The following is a 16,681-nucleotide window of genomic DNA, read 5'->3' as shown; positions in this document are numbered from 1 at the left end:
AGACTGCGGGAACTGTGGGATAGCTACCCACAGTGCAACGCTCCAGAAGTCGACTCTAGCCTCGGTACTGTGGAAGCGCTCCGCCGAGTTAATGCACTTAGAGCATTTTGTGTGGGGACACACACACTCGAATATATAAAACCAATTTCTAAAAAACCGACTTCTATAAATTCGACCTAATTTCGTAGTGTAGACATACCCTTAGTGTACTTAAGAGTGGTGTCAGTGTACTTAAAGGGGAAATGCGCATCTCTCTCTCTCTCACACACAAGGCGTGTGTCTCTGTCTGCCATGCTGTCTCCCCTCCCTCCATTCCTGCTGCCTTGTAGAGCGTGAGGCTACATTAACAGCAATGAGTTAACCCTTGAGGGCTCAGCTAATTGCTAGTTCATCATTTAGCAGTAAGGCCTTCCCTGGGAAATATCCCACCCTCTGACTCCACCCCCTCAACCAAGCTTCACAACCATCATCGCTGTGTACAGTATTAAATTGTTTGTTTAAAACTTATACTGTGTGTGTGTGTGTATATATATATATATAGAGAGAGAGAGAGAGAGAGAGTCTTGTCTGGCAAAAAAAAAATTTCCCTGGAACCTACCCACCCCACATTCACATTAATTCTTACGGGGAAACTGGATTCACTTAACATTGTTTCGCTTAAAGTTGCATTTTTCAGGAACATAAATACACGTTAAGTGAGGAGTTACTGTACATAAAACAACAGGGTTGTCCCGTGACACACATTTAAAATCCTTCACTGATTGGCTATACTTTATGTGCAATAGCATGTGTATGATGTAGTCCTTATGTGGACATATAGGCGCTCTCATGTCCATATATTTTTAAGAACTCTAAGCTCACATATTGGGTTCAGTGTTTCTGGCCAGTGCAGTTCTTGCTGTACAGCAGAGCCCTCTACTGGAAAAAGTAGGGCCAGACTAGCTTTTGAGACAATGATCGTTAGACAATAGCAGCAAAATTAAGAGTAAATTGTGGGTTTAGTGAAATGTACTGGCTTTTTTCACTTTTGAAATAAGTTAACAAAAATATATTATTTTCCTGAAAGCACAAATTGTGATATTCATACGAATTAGAATTAAAATTCTTTACAAGACTACTTTTAAAAAATCCCAGTCAACAGGATTATATAATCATGTGAGCTAGTCATCTTACAAAACGGTCATTCAAATTTGGGAGGAGAGGAGTTTATTATTACACTTAGTAGATACTTTATGCCATAATAATGATTAGCATGTATTCACCACTTTAGGTCTTCAAAGCACTATACATGTATTAACTAATTAATTCTCATCAATATGACAGAAACAGATATATATTCTTATCCTATTTTACAAATGATGAAACGACAAGAAGAGTGAAGGAAACTATCTTTGATCATAAAACATGCTCATGGTAGCACAGTGTCTTTTGCTGTGAAACTGGCAAAATCTAATCAGGAATTTTTGCTTATTTATTTTTGAGGGACAAGGGAGAAGTATTAGCAGGTGGATTTCAAGAGTATCCTCAGCAAACTGGGACATTTGGTCACTCCATTAAGGGGAACTGCACAATTCATGCCATCAATGGTTTCTGGTATGTACAAAATGAGCATTGTTCAGACAAGCATATATGTAATGCACTCTTTGTTTCGTCTAGACCACTCTGATGTGTTTAAGTATAAAAAAGGTACTGTAAGGACTAGATGCTTCAGCAAGATTATCCAGTCTCTAGGTGGGTGATTTGTTAGCTTGACTCATACACAGGTATTCTTTCAATTAGATACATTCACATCTCCATGGAAGATGAAAAATCAACAAACATTTACAGCAATTTATTGTACTGTGACAACGATTAAAAGTTCATCTAATTTAACACTGCAGGATGGATTAAATCAATTACAAGCAAATGCCTTAATGTGCAGTTCTACTCTGAAAAGTGAATGTAAAAATGGCATGGCAGGATTGCATGTTCATCATACCTCAGTGATTCCAGATCAAATGTGTTCCGTCAAGAGACTTTGCCCCACCCTCCAACTACCACCCTGCAGTCTGAACCTGGCATTTGAATGTCAAGCTATGGTTTTGTTTGGGTCATACATTGTGTCCAATAATATATATCTGTGGGCCATATTCTGCCACCTCTAGAACACGACTGGCTTTAACAGGGATGCACAAGTGTAAGTGACAACAGAATACAGCTCAGCAAATTGAATTTATGCACCAGTTCTATAGGAGTTTCACAAGAAGGGATGAAATCCATTCCCCCCGTGAGCTCTGCAGAGCCAACACAACTACTAGGAAGGTAAAGTAGTAAAAGTATTACTTTTGTCATTAAAGTGAGCAGATTTGCCTCTGAATATCAGGGAATAAATCTGTGGGAAAAGGAAGGTGTCATTTTTACAGCCACCGTTTACAGAGGAAATGCTCTTCAAGTTTAGACTTAAATAGGGTGACCAGACAGCAAGTGTGAAAAATTGGGACGGGGGTGGGGCATAATAGGAGCTTATATAAGAAAAAAACCCCAAAATCGGGACTGTCCCTATAAAATTGGGACATCTTGTCACCCTAGACTTAAACAAGAAGTAGCGGGCGATAGTCCTGAAGTCAAGAATTTTCAGGTATTCAGAGAAGTTGAATAATTTAGGGCTTTATCCTGCAGGATGAAAGCTGAGAAACAACTGCAATGAGCCACCAGCAGGATAAGTATTCTGCTTTGTTACTAACAATCCAAGTAAAGTAAAGTAAAAGCTACAAGGGCACTATTCCTGCAGGCTGTTGAGCCAGAAAGAACATCACGTCCAGTACATCTCACAAAGCACTCAGTAGCTGGCTATGAGAAATGCCACTTCTTAGAATCATCACATATTCTGTGTAAGAAGGCAGTCCTCGCAGCTGCCCCTGCTTTGACTTTCCCCAAATACAGCTCTTGAACATACCAGAGTAGCCATTACACCTGGCTGGCAGTACCTAAACATCTTTAAAATGACTACTATGCACATCGCCTGCAAGCGCAGGACCGTATTTAAACCAAAGGACACAGCCAGGGCACATTCTTAAGGTTGCCAGGCATCTGGTTTTTGACCAGAACGCTCAGTCGAAAAGGGACCCTGGTGGCTCTGGTCAGCACCGCTGACTGGGCCGTTAAAAGTCCAGCTGGCGGTGCTGCAGGGCTAAGGCAGGCTAGTATCTACCTGTCCTGGCACCACACTGCGTCCTGGAAGTGGCCAGCAGGTCTGGCGCCTGCAGGGGTGGGCACGGGGTTCCGCACACTGCCCCCGCCCTGAGCACCCGCTCCACACTCCCATTGGCCGGGCGGGGGAGAAAAGAATGCGGTGCCTACTTGTGAGAGTAGTGCGCGGAGCATCCTGGCCCCCCCACCTAGGAACCAGACCTGCTGGCCACTTCCGGGGCTCAGTGCGGAGCCAGGACAGGCAGGGAGTCTCCCCTGGCCCCTCTGTGCCGCTGACCGGGAGCCGCCCAAGGTAAGCCTGTGCCCCAACCCTCTGGCCCAGCCCTGAGCCACCCCCGAAAAGCAGAAGCCCTCATTTCTGGCCCCACCCCAGAGTCCGCACCCCCAGCCCAAAGCCCGTACCCTCTCCCATACCCTAACCCCCTGTCTCAACCCGCAGCCCCCTCCCACATTCCAAATCCCTCGGCTCCACCCCCCCTAGCCTGAACCCCAAACCCCTCATCCCCATTCCAGAGCCCGCACCCCCAGCTGGAGCCCTCACTCCCCTCCCACACACCAACTCCTGCCCCAGCCTGGAGCCCCCTCTCGCACCCTGGGGTGGGGTCTCGGGGATGGGGCAGGCCAAGAGGCGGAGCCACAGGGAAGGGGCGGGGCAAGGATATTCAGTTTTGTGTGATTACAAAGTTGACAACCCTACACAGTTTCCCCCTTACATCCACTTTTCTCCATAACCATCAGTGTGGTGTTCATTGCAGGCACAGAGATTTGTTCACAACCCACTTTTCTAAGCAGGTTCTGAACAAATACCAAGCATAAGCATCACAACTTTGGCTCTCTGAGCTTCTTTCAGCAGTGCTCAACAGCCTGCAGGATTAAGCCCTAAAAAAAGCAGCCAACCAAAACATATCTCGATATTGAAGTAGTAATAAGACCCAGAAAGGTAACTTTGCCCCCTGTTTGTGAAGAGCTTTATAAGTCAGCATAAACAACTAACATGATGCTAGAATGACAGCAAGCAAAACAAGGTCAAACAACTTGGAAGAGTGTGCAGTATTATGTAATGTAACTATCTGCCAGTAAAAATTTTAGCTGGTGATTTTGTGCCAGTTGCAGCGTATTAAACAAGCTGGATTCCAATAAGCAAAGCATTTCAATATTCAGTTTGGAAGGACACAAAGGCATGGATCAGAACTTCTGCATCAGACAAGGAAAGACAAAGCCAGATTCTGCAGCAATGTTTCTTAAAAGGTGGAAAAGTGTCTTAAGGACTACACAGACAAAAGAATCTCCAAGGTCCCCAAACCCACAAACCTAGCTTAATACCTCTGTTTCAAAAATAGGGAATTTCAACCAATGTCTTCAAATGCTTTGTGATGTTGCTCACCTGACAAAGGCATCATCTGGTACACATAAGTATTACACTGTATGGTGATCCAACAGAAGGCATTTTTTACTTTACCCAGATTTTTGAAAGGTGAACATGGATACAAACATTTCTGGTATAAAATTTAACCAGCAATGGCAAGGACTCTGGACAAAAATCCAAATACAAATAATTGCATAATTCCACACTTGCTATCAACTCTTTTTAAATATTCGATTTTGGATTCTTCATGAAGGCTACTGAGAGTCTTACTGTACTGTAGCATATACACAGGATTATGAACTGTAGTTAAAATAAACTATTTCCTAAAAGGTAGATAATTTGGCATGACAGTTTGTATGCTCTAATGATCCCCAGAGTCTGTGTCAGCGGGGGCTTTTTGCTCCTGGTAGGTTCAACCATGCCGGACTGTTTTGTCAGTATGTGGCCTGAGTCCAATTCTGATGAGAGAGAAGTTTACATCATGAAATTGTCACAATTGGCTCAAACTGTGACCTGTGCTGGTTGTCTCATCAAAAGGGGCCAAGGATTGAATAGACATGGAAAATGACTTCCCTCTGAGCCCTGAAGCACCATTATATTAAGCGTCAAACAGAGTTGAACGAACAATTTAAACCGTTCCAACTGAAAAGGTTTTGAAACCAATATATTATAGATGGGGGCACAGGAGCTTGGGGAAGCTCGCACTGCACTCCCATTAGCATGCCCAAGTGTATTCTATTGATAAACAGAAGACTTCAGAAGACTTTCAGTGTTCAAATCCGTCAATCTGATACCTTTCACAAACACTAAATTCACTTTTAAAAAAGGTAAATTAAAGATTTCCAGTTTCTGTGTTAGTGTCTTGGCCCAATTCTAATCAGGTTAAATTACATGCTGCTTATCTAACTTGTCCCTGCTGTTTTAATAGGATAAGTTATTCTTCACTTCCTGTATCTAAACTATTTTGTTATACTGATGCCACCACTACAAGCCTAAGTTCCACTCTAGAAACAGGTGCATGATCCTGAGACAGCCGAGCACTCAGAAATCCCCTTTACTTTAATGGTCATGCTCAGGGCGGTAAGATCAAGGCTGCTTCCATTTAAAACAACAAAATTCCCAATGACTAAACTAGATGCAGAAGAGGACCCATAATTTGCAATTCTATAAGAGTTTATTGATACTTACACGGATGCTGTATAAATAAATAACATTGTACATACCCATTGTATGCCGTCTTGTCCTGACTGGCTTCCTTTAACTTTTGAAAAAACAGCTCCATTCTAGCAAGAACAAGGACAAAAGATATTTTGAAACCTAAGATGTCCCAAATGGTGGTTTTGTTTAGATTTATAAAAGGAAATTGTACATATCTTTTTCACAAACACTTTACATTTCAAGGATTGCAGTTTTAAGTCACTTATATATGTTACATGAAGTAAAAATCATGCCCAGGAATATTCACTTAATATATTTAGAAGGACCATGCAAGGACTGTTGGATCTAGCCTTACGTTTCCAAGTCAATAGGACAATTAGTAAAAGAAAAAAGGACAGGGTGGGTAAGAATAAACAAAACGATTTTTTAAAATGTAAATTAAATATAGGTTTATTTTAAAAAATAAACCTATTTAAAATTACATTTTGGATAACAACCTGTGTTTAGGCCTAAACTTATTATAATCTATTAAAATCATTTAAATTAAATACAAAAAATAATATTAAGCAGTACATTTAGGGGACTGGAACAATGACTTATGAGAAGAGGCTGAGGGAACTGGGATTGTTTAGTCTGCGGAAGAGAAGAATGAGGGGGAATTTGATAGCTGCTTTCAACTACCTGAAAGGGGGTTCCAAAGAGATGGATCTAGACTGTTCTCAGTGGTAGCAGATGACAGAACAAGGAGCAATGGTCTCAAGTTGCAGTGGGGGAGGTTTAGGTTGGATATTAGGAAAAACTTTTTCACTAGGAGGGTGGTGAAACACTGGAATGCGTTACCTAGGGAGGTGGTGGAATCTCCTTCCTTAGATGTTTTTAAGGTCAGACTTGACAAAGCCCTGGCTGGGATGTTTTAGTTGGGGCTTGGTCCTGCTTTAAGCAGGGGGTTGGACTAGATGACCTCTTGAGGTCCCTTCCAACCCTGCTATTCTATGATTCTGTGTTTGCTGCCAAAGTATTAAAGAAAGTCAAATTACTGAACTCGTGGAAGTCACTGGCTGAGGATCTGAAATCAGATTATGTTGAAGTGCTAAACCAGCTTTTGAGAGCAGTAGCCTCTTCTGCGGTTGCAGCGAGAATATTTCCTTCATTTCAGTTTGTTCAGCAAGTTCAGTGCACTCAAAATTAAAAAAATAATTGGGAGTTAGAAAAGGAAAACAAGCTTTCTTGCTTTTCAATCTATGATTAAAAACAACGTGAGATGATGATATTTACTACTGTTAAACGAAGACATGGTAACCAGAAACAGTAAGTTTAATTCACTAACTACAGATAATACTTCGTTTAATAAATCAGTTAGTTTTAAAGGCAAGATATGTTTTGATAATTATTTTCTTATGCATCCAGGCTATTTAAGGTAGTTTTATTTAATTTAAAATGCTGGTTGTCTGCATTTTAAATGTAATTTGAATTTCCATCCAACTAGGACTGGATGCAAAGTGCAAGTAAAAAATTAACCTAGTGAACAAGAAATGCATCATTCACCATTTTCTAACAAAAAAATATAAAAATTAAATAACTTCTTTTAAGTTAAGCAATATACTAAAATGTACAAATGCAAAACACGATTAAAATTGATTTTTTAAATCAAGGTTTCCTATTTGTTGATTAAAATCAGTGATTTAAATCAATCCACCCTGAAAAAGGAAGATGAAATAATTCCAGCAGCCCCAGAACACTGGGGAAAAGTCATACCTTAGGTTCAGTGGTGCAGCCTGTCAAAGATATGACCCTCAATGGATAAGTTTGAGAAGGAAAATATTTGTGTCATAAGAAAATATTTGTGTTAAAGCCTCAGATTCCTAGCTACCTAGAGGACAATGATTTCTAATTCACAGCCTTGCTGTGGACAGCAGATGAGGAAGCCAGACTGTAATGTCATGTAACACTAAGAAGACTTCAGACTGAATAAGGGTTCCCCCACCAAAAGAGCTAAGCTGGAAATTAGATACCAACAGACTTTCCTTCTAAATAAGGAGTAAGTGAAGACATACTGTTGCCTTCAGTTCTTGTACTATGTGTACTGAAATCTAGAGATAAACCATGTAATCCTCATGAGGCAAGATTTCACTTCTAGCACCATCTTAGCTAATTATTGCCTTTATTTTCCCATTACGGAAAGATTACATCTAGCCACATGTGCCTCTTGGTTCTCAATCAGAATCATAACTACAGGAATTTACATTTGGTATCTAGAAAGCTTTACAATAGAACCCCAGAGACAGGTTAAAGGTGACTGATTCTGCAGAAACAGTAGCTTCTTTTAATTTTAACACATCTGTTGAAGATGCTGCAAACAACAAATTGCATTTTACTTTTTTGCTTCCCTAAACAGCCTTACAGAAACTCAAGGCTGTCTCAGGTTTCAACACAGAATCATACATCAGTCTGGGTTAAGTAAAGGTGCATGCACTTGGGAAGTTTTAAAAAAAACTTTTGATGTACCAGACCGAGTTCGAATGTGCAGAAAAACCTGGAATCGCGGAAATTCAATCCAGTGTCTGATTTCATTGGTAAAGTCTTTGTCTAGCTGGCAGAGTTGCTCAGGATTGAGAGTAACATTCTAACCTCATTTTTTCTATGGTACCTACTCACTGTGTCCTGTTGGGTAATGTATTTAACTTTTGCAAGTCAATCTTATGGTAATAGTCGTCAATCCCACAGGGATTTTTGAGTAACAATTAGTTAATATTTTTAATGCACTTGAGCATAATAAGTACTATTTTAATCCCCCCCCGCAAATTCAAGTCTTTAAAGTGATATTTTTTACCTTTGGAGATAAGTAGTACTTATAATAGTACAACTGGAACAGGAGAAACACTGAACTTGTCAAGGTAAGAAGAGCCAAAACCACGTTCTTATTAATTCTCTGCATTAGTCTTCAGGGCTCACTTGATTATCACTTGAAAGCAGGTCAGTCTTTTTCATCTTTTCAGATTGCGTATTACTTCTTTGCTTTTCTGTGAGAAAAGGAAGGTCACTTAGTTTAAGTAAAAAAAAAAAAATATATACAAAATCTACTTTTTAATACCAAGGTATAACAGTTCTGAAAAGCTAATTGAAACTATAGTAAATTGTGTGAACATAAAGTACTTACAGAAGAAAAAAAAGAGTAATGCAAATTATGTGTAAATCCACATGAAATGGGTGCTAATCAGTGAAACTGCTGGGTTTCTAGTCTTATCTTTGAAAAAACATATTTTAAACAAATAAAACCCCTTCAAACTACAGCCAATCTAGATGCAATCCTAACTATATAAGCAAGACATCTAGAAAAGCTACTGGAGTGAGAACACCATCGAAGCGCAACTATCATGTTTAATAAGAAACAATCACCTACCGAAGGGGAAGAAATGCCAACTAAATAAGAGAGACTACCTAAAAAGACGCATTGGCTGGGGAGAGGAACAATGTTTGCATTGAGACCATTTTGTTATTTAAAATATTTAACTATAATGGGAGAAAGAGGAAAAACAGATCTAAAACAATCAGAGCAAGAAACCAGGATTGATTAATAGGAAAGAGAACGTTTTCCTCTTTTGTGTGTTATTTTTTCTTTCACTTGACCAGAAATAGGGGCATCTAATGAGAATGCAGTGAAACTTCATCTGTGAGAGAAAATCCTGCATTTGAGGAGACACCAGACACTAGAACAGTCATTTATACTGTGATTACATCTCTGTTTATGTCTCATGTATTGTGTTGTTCAGAGTGATAACATTGGTTCATTTCCTTTCTTCAATCCTGCTCTTCCTTAGCTAAATAGCTTCCATGGTTCCCTGTCCATATAAAATGAGCTTAGAGTAGTACTGATGATGCTAGTCAACCAAACATAAATCAGAGCTTTAAACACAGTGAGTTTGAACACTAACATTTAAATCTAGCACTAGTAGTAGAATGCAACTACCATTCAGGGTATCAAAGTTTGAGACTCCAGTTCAATCTGTCACTTCTCTGCTGGGTGGGAAACACCTATGGCTCTTCTCTAGTAAGGTTTTCAGATACTTTGTAAATTGGATTCTATTCTGGCACTAACACCAGCATACAATCAAACTCAGCAGCGTCTGATTTCATAAGCAAAGGATTTCTCTAGTTGGCCCAATGGTCTGAGCTCAGGATGGGGAGTCAAATTCTAATCTCATCTGTTCTACCTACTCACCATGTTTTAGGTAATTTAAGCATGTCAGTTTTATTATAACAGTTGTAAATAATCTCCCTGCCCAATGTATTCTGAGAGGACTTTTTTTTTTTTAAATCTCATTCTTCTTAAGCATCATGGGAGATCAGACACTGGACAGGGAGGGCTAGGACTCTGAGGTAGCACTGAGCATTCTCTCAGGTGGTTGGCTGGCTGGATTTTGCTCACATAGTCAGGGTCTAACTGATCATCATATATGCGGTCAGAAAAGAATTTCCCCCCAGATCAGATTAGCAGTGCCCGGGGGTGTAGGGATGTCACCTTCCTCTGCGGAGTATGTGTGTGGGTCACTTGCCAAAATTATCCGGCCATATTTCACTTAATCCCTCCCATTGTAGGGGCCTCAGACATTGGTGCACTCTCCTGTTCTCTGCCTGGGGCATATAACAGTCTAGTCTCCTGTGGACTGTAATACTTGGGTCTCATTTTGGTCATCGGTTACTGTGCAGGTATGGGTGGTAGCTTGTGATCTAGAGGTGGTCAGACTAGATTTGTGGTTTTCAACCATTTTTTTATTTGCAGACCCCTAAAAAATTTCACATGGAGGTGTAGACCCCTTTGGAAATCTTAGACATAGTCTGCAGACCCCAGGAGTCCGTGAACGACAGGTGGAAAAGCACTGGACGAAATGATCTAATGGTCCCTTTTTGCCTTAAGTTCTATGTTCTGAGGAACAGTTAATCTTTGAAAAGCATGTTGAGCATATTTAGGATTCCCAACCCTCCCGGTCTGGCCAGGAGTCTCCCGGAACTGGGCTCGATACACCGGAGGCTACTGAAGCTAATCCTGGAGACTTTAAGCCGCTAGAAGTCCGGCAGCAGAGCAGGGCTAAGGCTGACACCCTACCTGCCTTGGTTCCGCGCCGCTCCTGGAAGCGACTGGCATGTCCAGCGGCTCCTAGGAGGTGGTGCGGCCAGAGGGGTCTCTGCGCACCGCACCAAGCGCCAACTCCGCTGCTCCCATTGGCGGGGAACAGGAAACCATGGCCAATGGGAGCTGCGGGGGCAATGCTTACAGGCAGGGGCAGTGTACAGAGCCGCCTGGCTGCCCAGGAGCCGCTGCTGCTTCTAGAACCCGTCTGAGATAAGTACCGCCCGGTGGGTGCCTGCAGCCCAAACCCCCTCCCAGAGCCTGCACCCCAAACCCCCTGCCCCAGGTCAGAACCCCCTCCAACACCCAAACCCCCTCCCAGATCCTGCACCCCCAAACCCCCTGCCCCAGGTCAGAACCCCCTCCAACACCCAAACTCCCTCACAGAGCCTGCACCCCCAAACACCCAAACTCCCTCCCAGAGCCTGCACCCCCAAACCCCCTGCCCCAGGCCAGAACCCCCTCCAACACCCAAACCCCCTCCTAGAGCCTGCACCCCAAACCCCCTGCCCCAGGTCAGAACCCCCTCCAACACCCAAACCCCCTCCCAGATCCTGCACCCCCAAACCCCCTGCCCCAGGTCAGAACCCCCTCCAACACCCAAACCCCCTCCCAGAGCATGCACCCCAAACCCCCTGCCCCAGGTCAGAACCCCCTCCAACACCCAAACCCCCTCCCAGAGCCTGCACCCCCAAACCCCCTCCCAGAGCCTGCACCCCCAAACCTCCTGCCCCCGGTCAGAACCCCCTCCAACACCCAAACCCCCTCCCAGAGCCTGCACCCCCAAACCCCCTGCCCCAGGTCAGAACCCCCTCCAACACCCAAACCCCCTCCCAGAGCCTGCACCCCAAACCCCCTGCCCCGGGTCAGAACCCCCTCCAACACCCAAACTCCCTCCCAGAGCCTGCACCCCAAACCCCCTGCCCCGGGTCAGAACCCCCTCCAACACCCAAACCCCCTCCCAGAGCCTGCACCCCCAAACCCCCTGCCCCAGGTCAGAACCCCCTCCAACACCCAAACCCCCTCCCAGAGCCTGCACCCCAAACCCCCTGCCCCGGGTCAGAACCCCCTCCAACACCCAAACCCCCTCCCAGAGCCTGCACCCCCAAACCTCCTGCCCCCGGTCAGAACCCCCTCCAACACCCAAACCCCCTCCCAGAGCCTGCACCCCAAACCCCCTGCCCCGGCTCAGAACCCCCTCCAACACCCAAACCCCCTCCCAGAGCCTGCACCCCCAAACCTCCTGCCCCCGGTCAGAACCCCCTCCAACACCCAACCCCCCTCCCAGAGCATGCACCCCAAACCCCCTGCCCCAGGTCAGAACCCCCTCCAACACCCAAACCCCCTCCCAGAGCCTGCACCCCCAAACCCCCTGCCCCCGGTCAGAACCCCCTCCAACACCCAACCCCCCTCCCAGAGCATGCACCCCAAACCCCCTGCCCCAGGTCAGAACCCCCTCCAACACCCAACCCCCCTCCCAGAGCATGCACCCCAAACCCCCTGCCCCAGGTCAGAACCCCCTCCAACACCCAACCCCCCTCCCAGAGCATGCACCCCAAACCCCCTGCCCCAGGTCAGAACCCCCTCCAACACCCAAACTCCCTCCCAGAGCCTGCACCCCCAAACCCCCTGCCCCAGCCCAGGGAAAGTGAGGGGGGGAGAGCGAGGGACGGAGGCAGCGAGCGGGGTCGGGGCCTCGGAAAGGGTGGGGGCAGCGGGGCGCTGGGGAAGGGGGGTCTGTGATCAGACAGCTGGCCGCGCTAAGCATAGGAAGGCCCCAGTCCTGCTGTTATTTTGGTTCCGTTCCGGTCTCCGCAGAGAGGCTGGGCGGCTCCCCCCTCAGGAGACAGGCAGCGCTTCTAACAGCCCGCCGGGGCAGCCCAGGCCTGCAGCCGCGCCATGGGCCGACACGCCCGCGGCCCGCCCCGACTCGCCCCACGCAAGCGGCGGAGGAGGCGGCTGCTGGGAGGGCGCTTCGCTCCCAGGCAGGCCGCAGAGCCCGGCTCGGGGCCCGGAGGGAGCGAGCCCGGGGTGGCTTCTCCCGCAGCGGGGCGGAAGCTACCGGGGGCCCCAGCCGCCGCCAACTGACCAGAGCCGGATCCGCCCCGGGGCTGCAGTCACCCGAGCCGGAGCCGGAGCCGGAGCCGGCCCCACCCCCACCCCAGGGGGGCTCGAGCCGGAGCCGGCCCCACCCCCACCTCAGGGGGGCTCGGGCAGCCCCTGCAGGCCGCCATCCCGTTACCTTGGCTGCCGCCGCCGCGCGCCGCTTGCGTCCGCCAGGGGGGCGTGGTTTGCAGCGGCCGTAAAGGTGCCCGCCTGCGGCGGATAGAGCGGTGGGGTCGTCTGCGCAGGCGCCAGGCCGGGCCCTGGGTCGCGCGCCGGGCTCGGCTGCCTGCGCGTGCGGCCGGGCTGCCCCGCGCGCCTCGGCCGGCGGCGCCCCATGGGCCTGCCGGGCGTGCGGCCTGCCGGAGGCCCGGGGCGAGCTGGCCCCTCCGAAACCTTGCCCTCGAACGAGCCCCGCACGCCGCGGCCCCTGTGCCCGCAGCCTGGACGGGGCAGGTGGGCGCGGGAGGGCAGCCGTTGGTTCGAGGCGGGTAGGAGCACCCTACGCCTGCGGGCCCCTGAACCAGGCTTCCCGTGGGGCCGCCGGCGCCTGGCGCTGCTCGGGGGACGGGGACGGGGACGGAAGGTCTGTAAGCCGCCGCCGCCGCATCTGAAGAAGCGGGAGTTTTTTACCCGCGCTCGGCTGCGCCTGCGAGTCAGAGCGCCCGGAAGCAGCGCCGGGCGGCCGGGCTCACGCCGCGTCCCCCCGGCCAGGCCCCGCCGAGCGCCCGGACTCCGCGGCTGGAGCGCGCCGCTCAGGCCCCGGGGCGAGAGGCGTGACGCTTGCTGCGTCCCGGCTGGAGCCCCGCGGCGCCAGGGAGGGCGCCCTGGCCGGCTAACGCGCTCTGAGCGGCCTCCAGAAGCGCCCCACGCTGCCTGTTCCAGCCACTCTGGTCATCACCTTGAACGCCCCTGCCCTGCCCTCAGGTACCCAGTCCTCAGACCCGCCCTTTACATTCTCTGGGGGTTTTGAAAGTCCCCTTCCTGTCTGCTCAGCCAGGTGTGGAGTGCTCTCAGCGCCTCTTTCCCAGTAAGCATGCCTCCCCCCGCCAGGCAATCCCCGGTATGGAACAATGGCGAGGTGCTGGACCTCATCAGGGTTTGGGGGGAGAAAGCTGTCCAGTCCCAGCTGTAGGAATTATGATATCAAGGGACATGATGGAAAAGGGCCATGACCAGGACAGGCTGCAGTGCAGGATTAAAGTGAAGGAGCTGTGGAATGCCTACTGCAAAGCCTGCAAGGCAAACAGCTGCTCAAGTGCTGCCCCCTTGACCTGCTGTTTCTACAAAGAGCTGGATGCAATACTTGAGGGTGACCCCACTTCCCCTCCAAGTACCACCATGGATGCTTCAGAGCCCAGGTCAACAAGGCAGGAGGAGGAGGAGGGAGACACCTTGACATCCCTAGCTGCATGCAGCCCGGAGCTGCTCTCAAGCCAGGAGGAAGGTAGCCAGTTGCAGCGGCTGGTGCTTGGGGGAGGACAAACACCAGAGGAGGTTCCCCGTAAGCAGCTTTTTTTTTTTTTGGGAAGGAAGTTGTTCGGTGTGAGCTTTTGGGGCGAAGGCTGCATGCATGCCTAGATGTGGAATAGGGCTTTGATGTGCTCTCTCACATCGTGGTAAGCAGCCTCAGTGATCTCTTCAAAGGTCTCATGCAGAAGCTGGGCAAGCCGCTTGCACAGGTTCCTTGGAAGAGCTACTGTGCTCCTTGTCCCAGTCAGGCTAACATGTCCACGCCACTGTGCCATGAGGGGCAGAGAGACCATTGTTGCACACAGGCAAGCTGTATAAGGGCCAGGGCGGAAGCTGCATTGTAGAAGACCCTCCCTTGCTTTCCAGGTCACCCTCAGCAGCGAGATAGCTTTCAGGCCAAACTCCTGTGGAAAATGTGGGGACAGTGCTCAGTATGGGGGCCCCCTGCAGCTGTTGGCTCTCACCAAGGCACAGAACCCCAGAGGACAGTATGGCCAGGAAACAATCAGTTGCCCTTGCCCCTGTACTTACCATTTTGGGGCTCCTGTGGATTATGTGTACTTGCTTTGGGATGGGCAAATTCTGTCATTGTGTAGACTGTGGTTGTCTTTAAGTACAGGCAAATCATTATGCTGTCTAGTGTGAACAGTGCTACCTCTGTTAAGTGTTGCATTTTGCCTTTACAGATGCAACCTTGAGATCTCAGCTGTCTGTGTTATCGCTGGCCGAAAGACTCCAAAGAATTAAGAAGAGGCCACGTAGAAGCAAAGAGGACATGTTGCCTGAAGTAATGCAGCAGTCCCTTAATGAAAAATCAAAAAGCACAGGAGAGGGAAAGGGAGGGTCCACCAGCAGAATGCGGATCACTGGCACCAAAGCATGGAGCAGCTGCCAAGCATTATGGAGCATGAAGCGGACGCGATACAGGTGCTTGTAGCCATGCAGGCAGAGCACTACCATGCTCACCCCCTCCTGCAGTCCTTGTCCCAAAACTTTCCCTTGTGCCCCCATGTCACCTCCAACCCACTTTCCCCCACATCTGGGTTCTTATTGCCACCAGCTGCCTCCAACACCTATAGCTTCACCACCCAGACCTACAACCCTTACCCACTGCACTCAACCCCCCCCCCCCATCACCCTGCATTTTAGTCACGTGGTAGTCATTCCCCGCATGGGGGCAGGGTTTTTTTCTCCCAGCACTGGTGCCGCAACTACACCACCACCTTAAAGCGCTGCTGACCACATACCCTTAGATAAAAGTAAGCTGGCAGAGACTTAGTTTGTACAAAAGGGAGGCCCTGAGTGTGTTAAGAGAAAGCGGGGTGATTGTCCTTCCTATTCTCCTTTCATTAAGAAGTTTTCAGTTTGGGGTCCTGCTGGATCCTCAATGACACCTGGAAGTACAAGTAGCACCAGGGGCCCAAAGCATCATTTTACACAGGTAAGTGGGGTGTCTTAGGGGATGGGGAGAGCAAGGTGGCCCTGGGTGGGGGAGTCATCACATGGAGGGTCATGTACCTGCCCCCCCTTGTGTCCCTCCCATGAGGGCAGTACTGGCAAGAAATGATTTCTGCTTGCACCACTGCGTGCAGGGCTCTGTTCATCTAACCCCATCACTGCGAGAGGTGGGCTCTAAGAAGTGACACCAGCTATATACAAGAGCTGGCAGCATTGGATGTGTAGGCAAAGCAGGGGTTAAAGGCCAAGCTTGCAAAGTTAGTACTGTACTCCAACTAAATTTCATATCAGCCCATTCACTGCATGCACAGGCAGGGCTTCACTTTTTGGCCACCTAGGAGATTGTCCCAAGTTCATGTCTGTAAATAATAAGCTCTTTAATGCTAGGACTAAGAGGCTAGGGCTACAGTCCTATAATAGGAAAAAATAGTTGGGCAAGGAGAAAAACATACAAGTGACATAGATCAGGTGGACTAGCTACCTTTAGTCTGTCTTCCCTCCCCCCAAAAAACTATTTAACAGCTATTTATAGGATGGGTGAAGTAGGCACCTAAAAAATAGGAAGGGGAACTGGATAAACCTTTCTGTGACAGGAGAAAACTTGCAATGTGCATTTGCCAAGATGCAGATATGAATTGACATTGTATTGCCCCACATGGTTCTAACAGCTCAAAACAGTAGGAAACTACTTATGATCCAGTGTTGTATGAGTGTAAGAGACAGATCCATTAGTACTTCAGCTTACTACTGGTATGACCTGCCTCCCTCGGGGTAGAGCTCTCATTTACTGTATTCAGCAGCTTTTA

The 16,681-nt window shown here is 47.9% G+C and overlaps 2 protein-coding genes across 14 annotated transcripts in view; one reads left to right on the top strand and one right to left on the bottom strand.

The window, feature by feature from the left end:
* The window catches only part of FKTN (fukutin), an 81,843-nt gene extending 68,150 nt beyond the window's left edge, over positions 1-13,693 (bottom strand). For 5 of the 8 annotated variants that reach the window (XR_014711706.1, XR_014711707.1, XR_014711708.1 and 2 more), the window contains exons 1-3: positions 13,084-13,194; positions 8,544-8,733; positions 5,779-5,838 (exon numbers count right to left, since the gene is read on the bottom strand). Coding sequence is in view for 5 of the 8 variants with exons in the window: in XM_084628667.1 (XP_084484793.1) it covers positions 5,779-5,838; positions 8,544-8,648 (165 nt within the window). In the remaining 3 variants the exon portion in view is untranslated. Of the gene's footprint in view, positions 1-5,778; positions 5,839-8,543; positions 8,734-10,817; positions 11,024-12,930; positions 12,953-13,083; positions 13,195-13,577 lie in introns of those variants that run through there. The other 3 variants (XM_084628669.1, XM_084628670.1, XM_084628668.1) reach the window with 3 other exon arrangements.
* Positions 13,208-16,681, top strand: part of LOC311520834 (uncharacterized protein) — a 35,161-nt gene continuing 31,687 nt past the window's right edge. For 3 of the 6 annotated variants that reach the window (XR_014711709.1, XM_084628673.1, XM_084628672.1), the window contains exons 1-2: positions 13,879-14,448; positions 15,104-15,344. Coding sequence is in view for 2 of the 6 variants with exons in the window: in XM_084628673.1 (XP_084484799.1) it covers positions 14,010-14,448; positions 15,104-15,344 (680 nt within the window). In the remaining 4 variants the exon portion in view is untranslated. The other 3 variants (XR_014711710.1, XR_014711711.1, XR_014711712.1) reach the window with 3 other exon arrangements.

Source organism: Lepidochelys olivacea (assembly GCF_965140295.1).
Source record: "Lepidochelys olivacea isolate rLepOli2 genome assembly, chromosome: 5".
Lineage (NCBI taxonomy): Eukaryota > Metazoa > Chordata > Testudines > Cheloniidae > Lepidochelys > Lepidochelys olivacea.
Note: the sequence above shows the minus strand (reverse complement) of the source record. Positions and strands in the feature narration are given on the sequence as shown.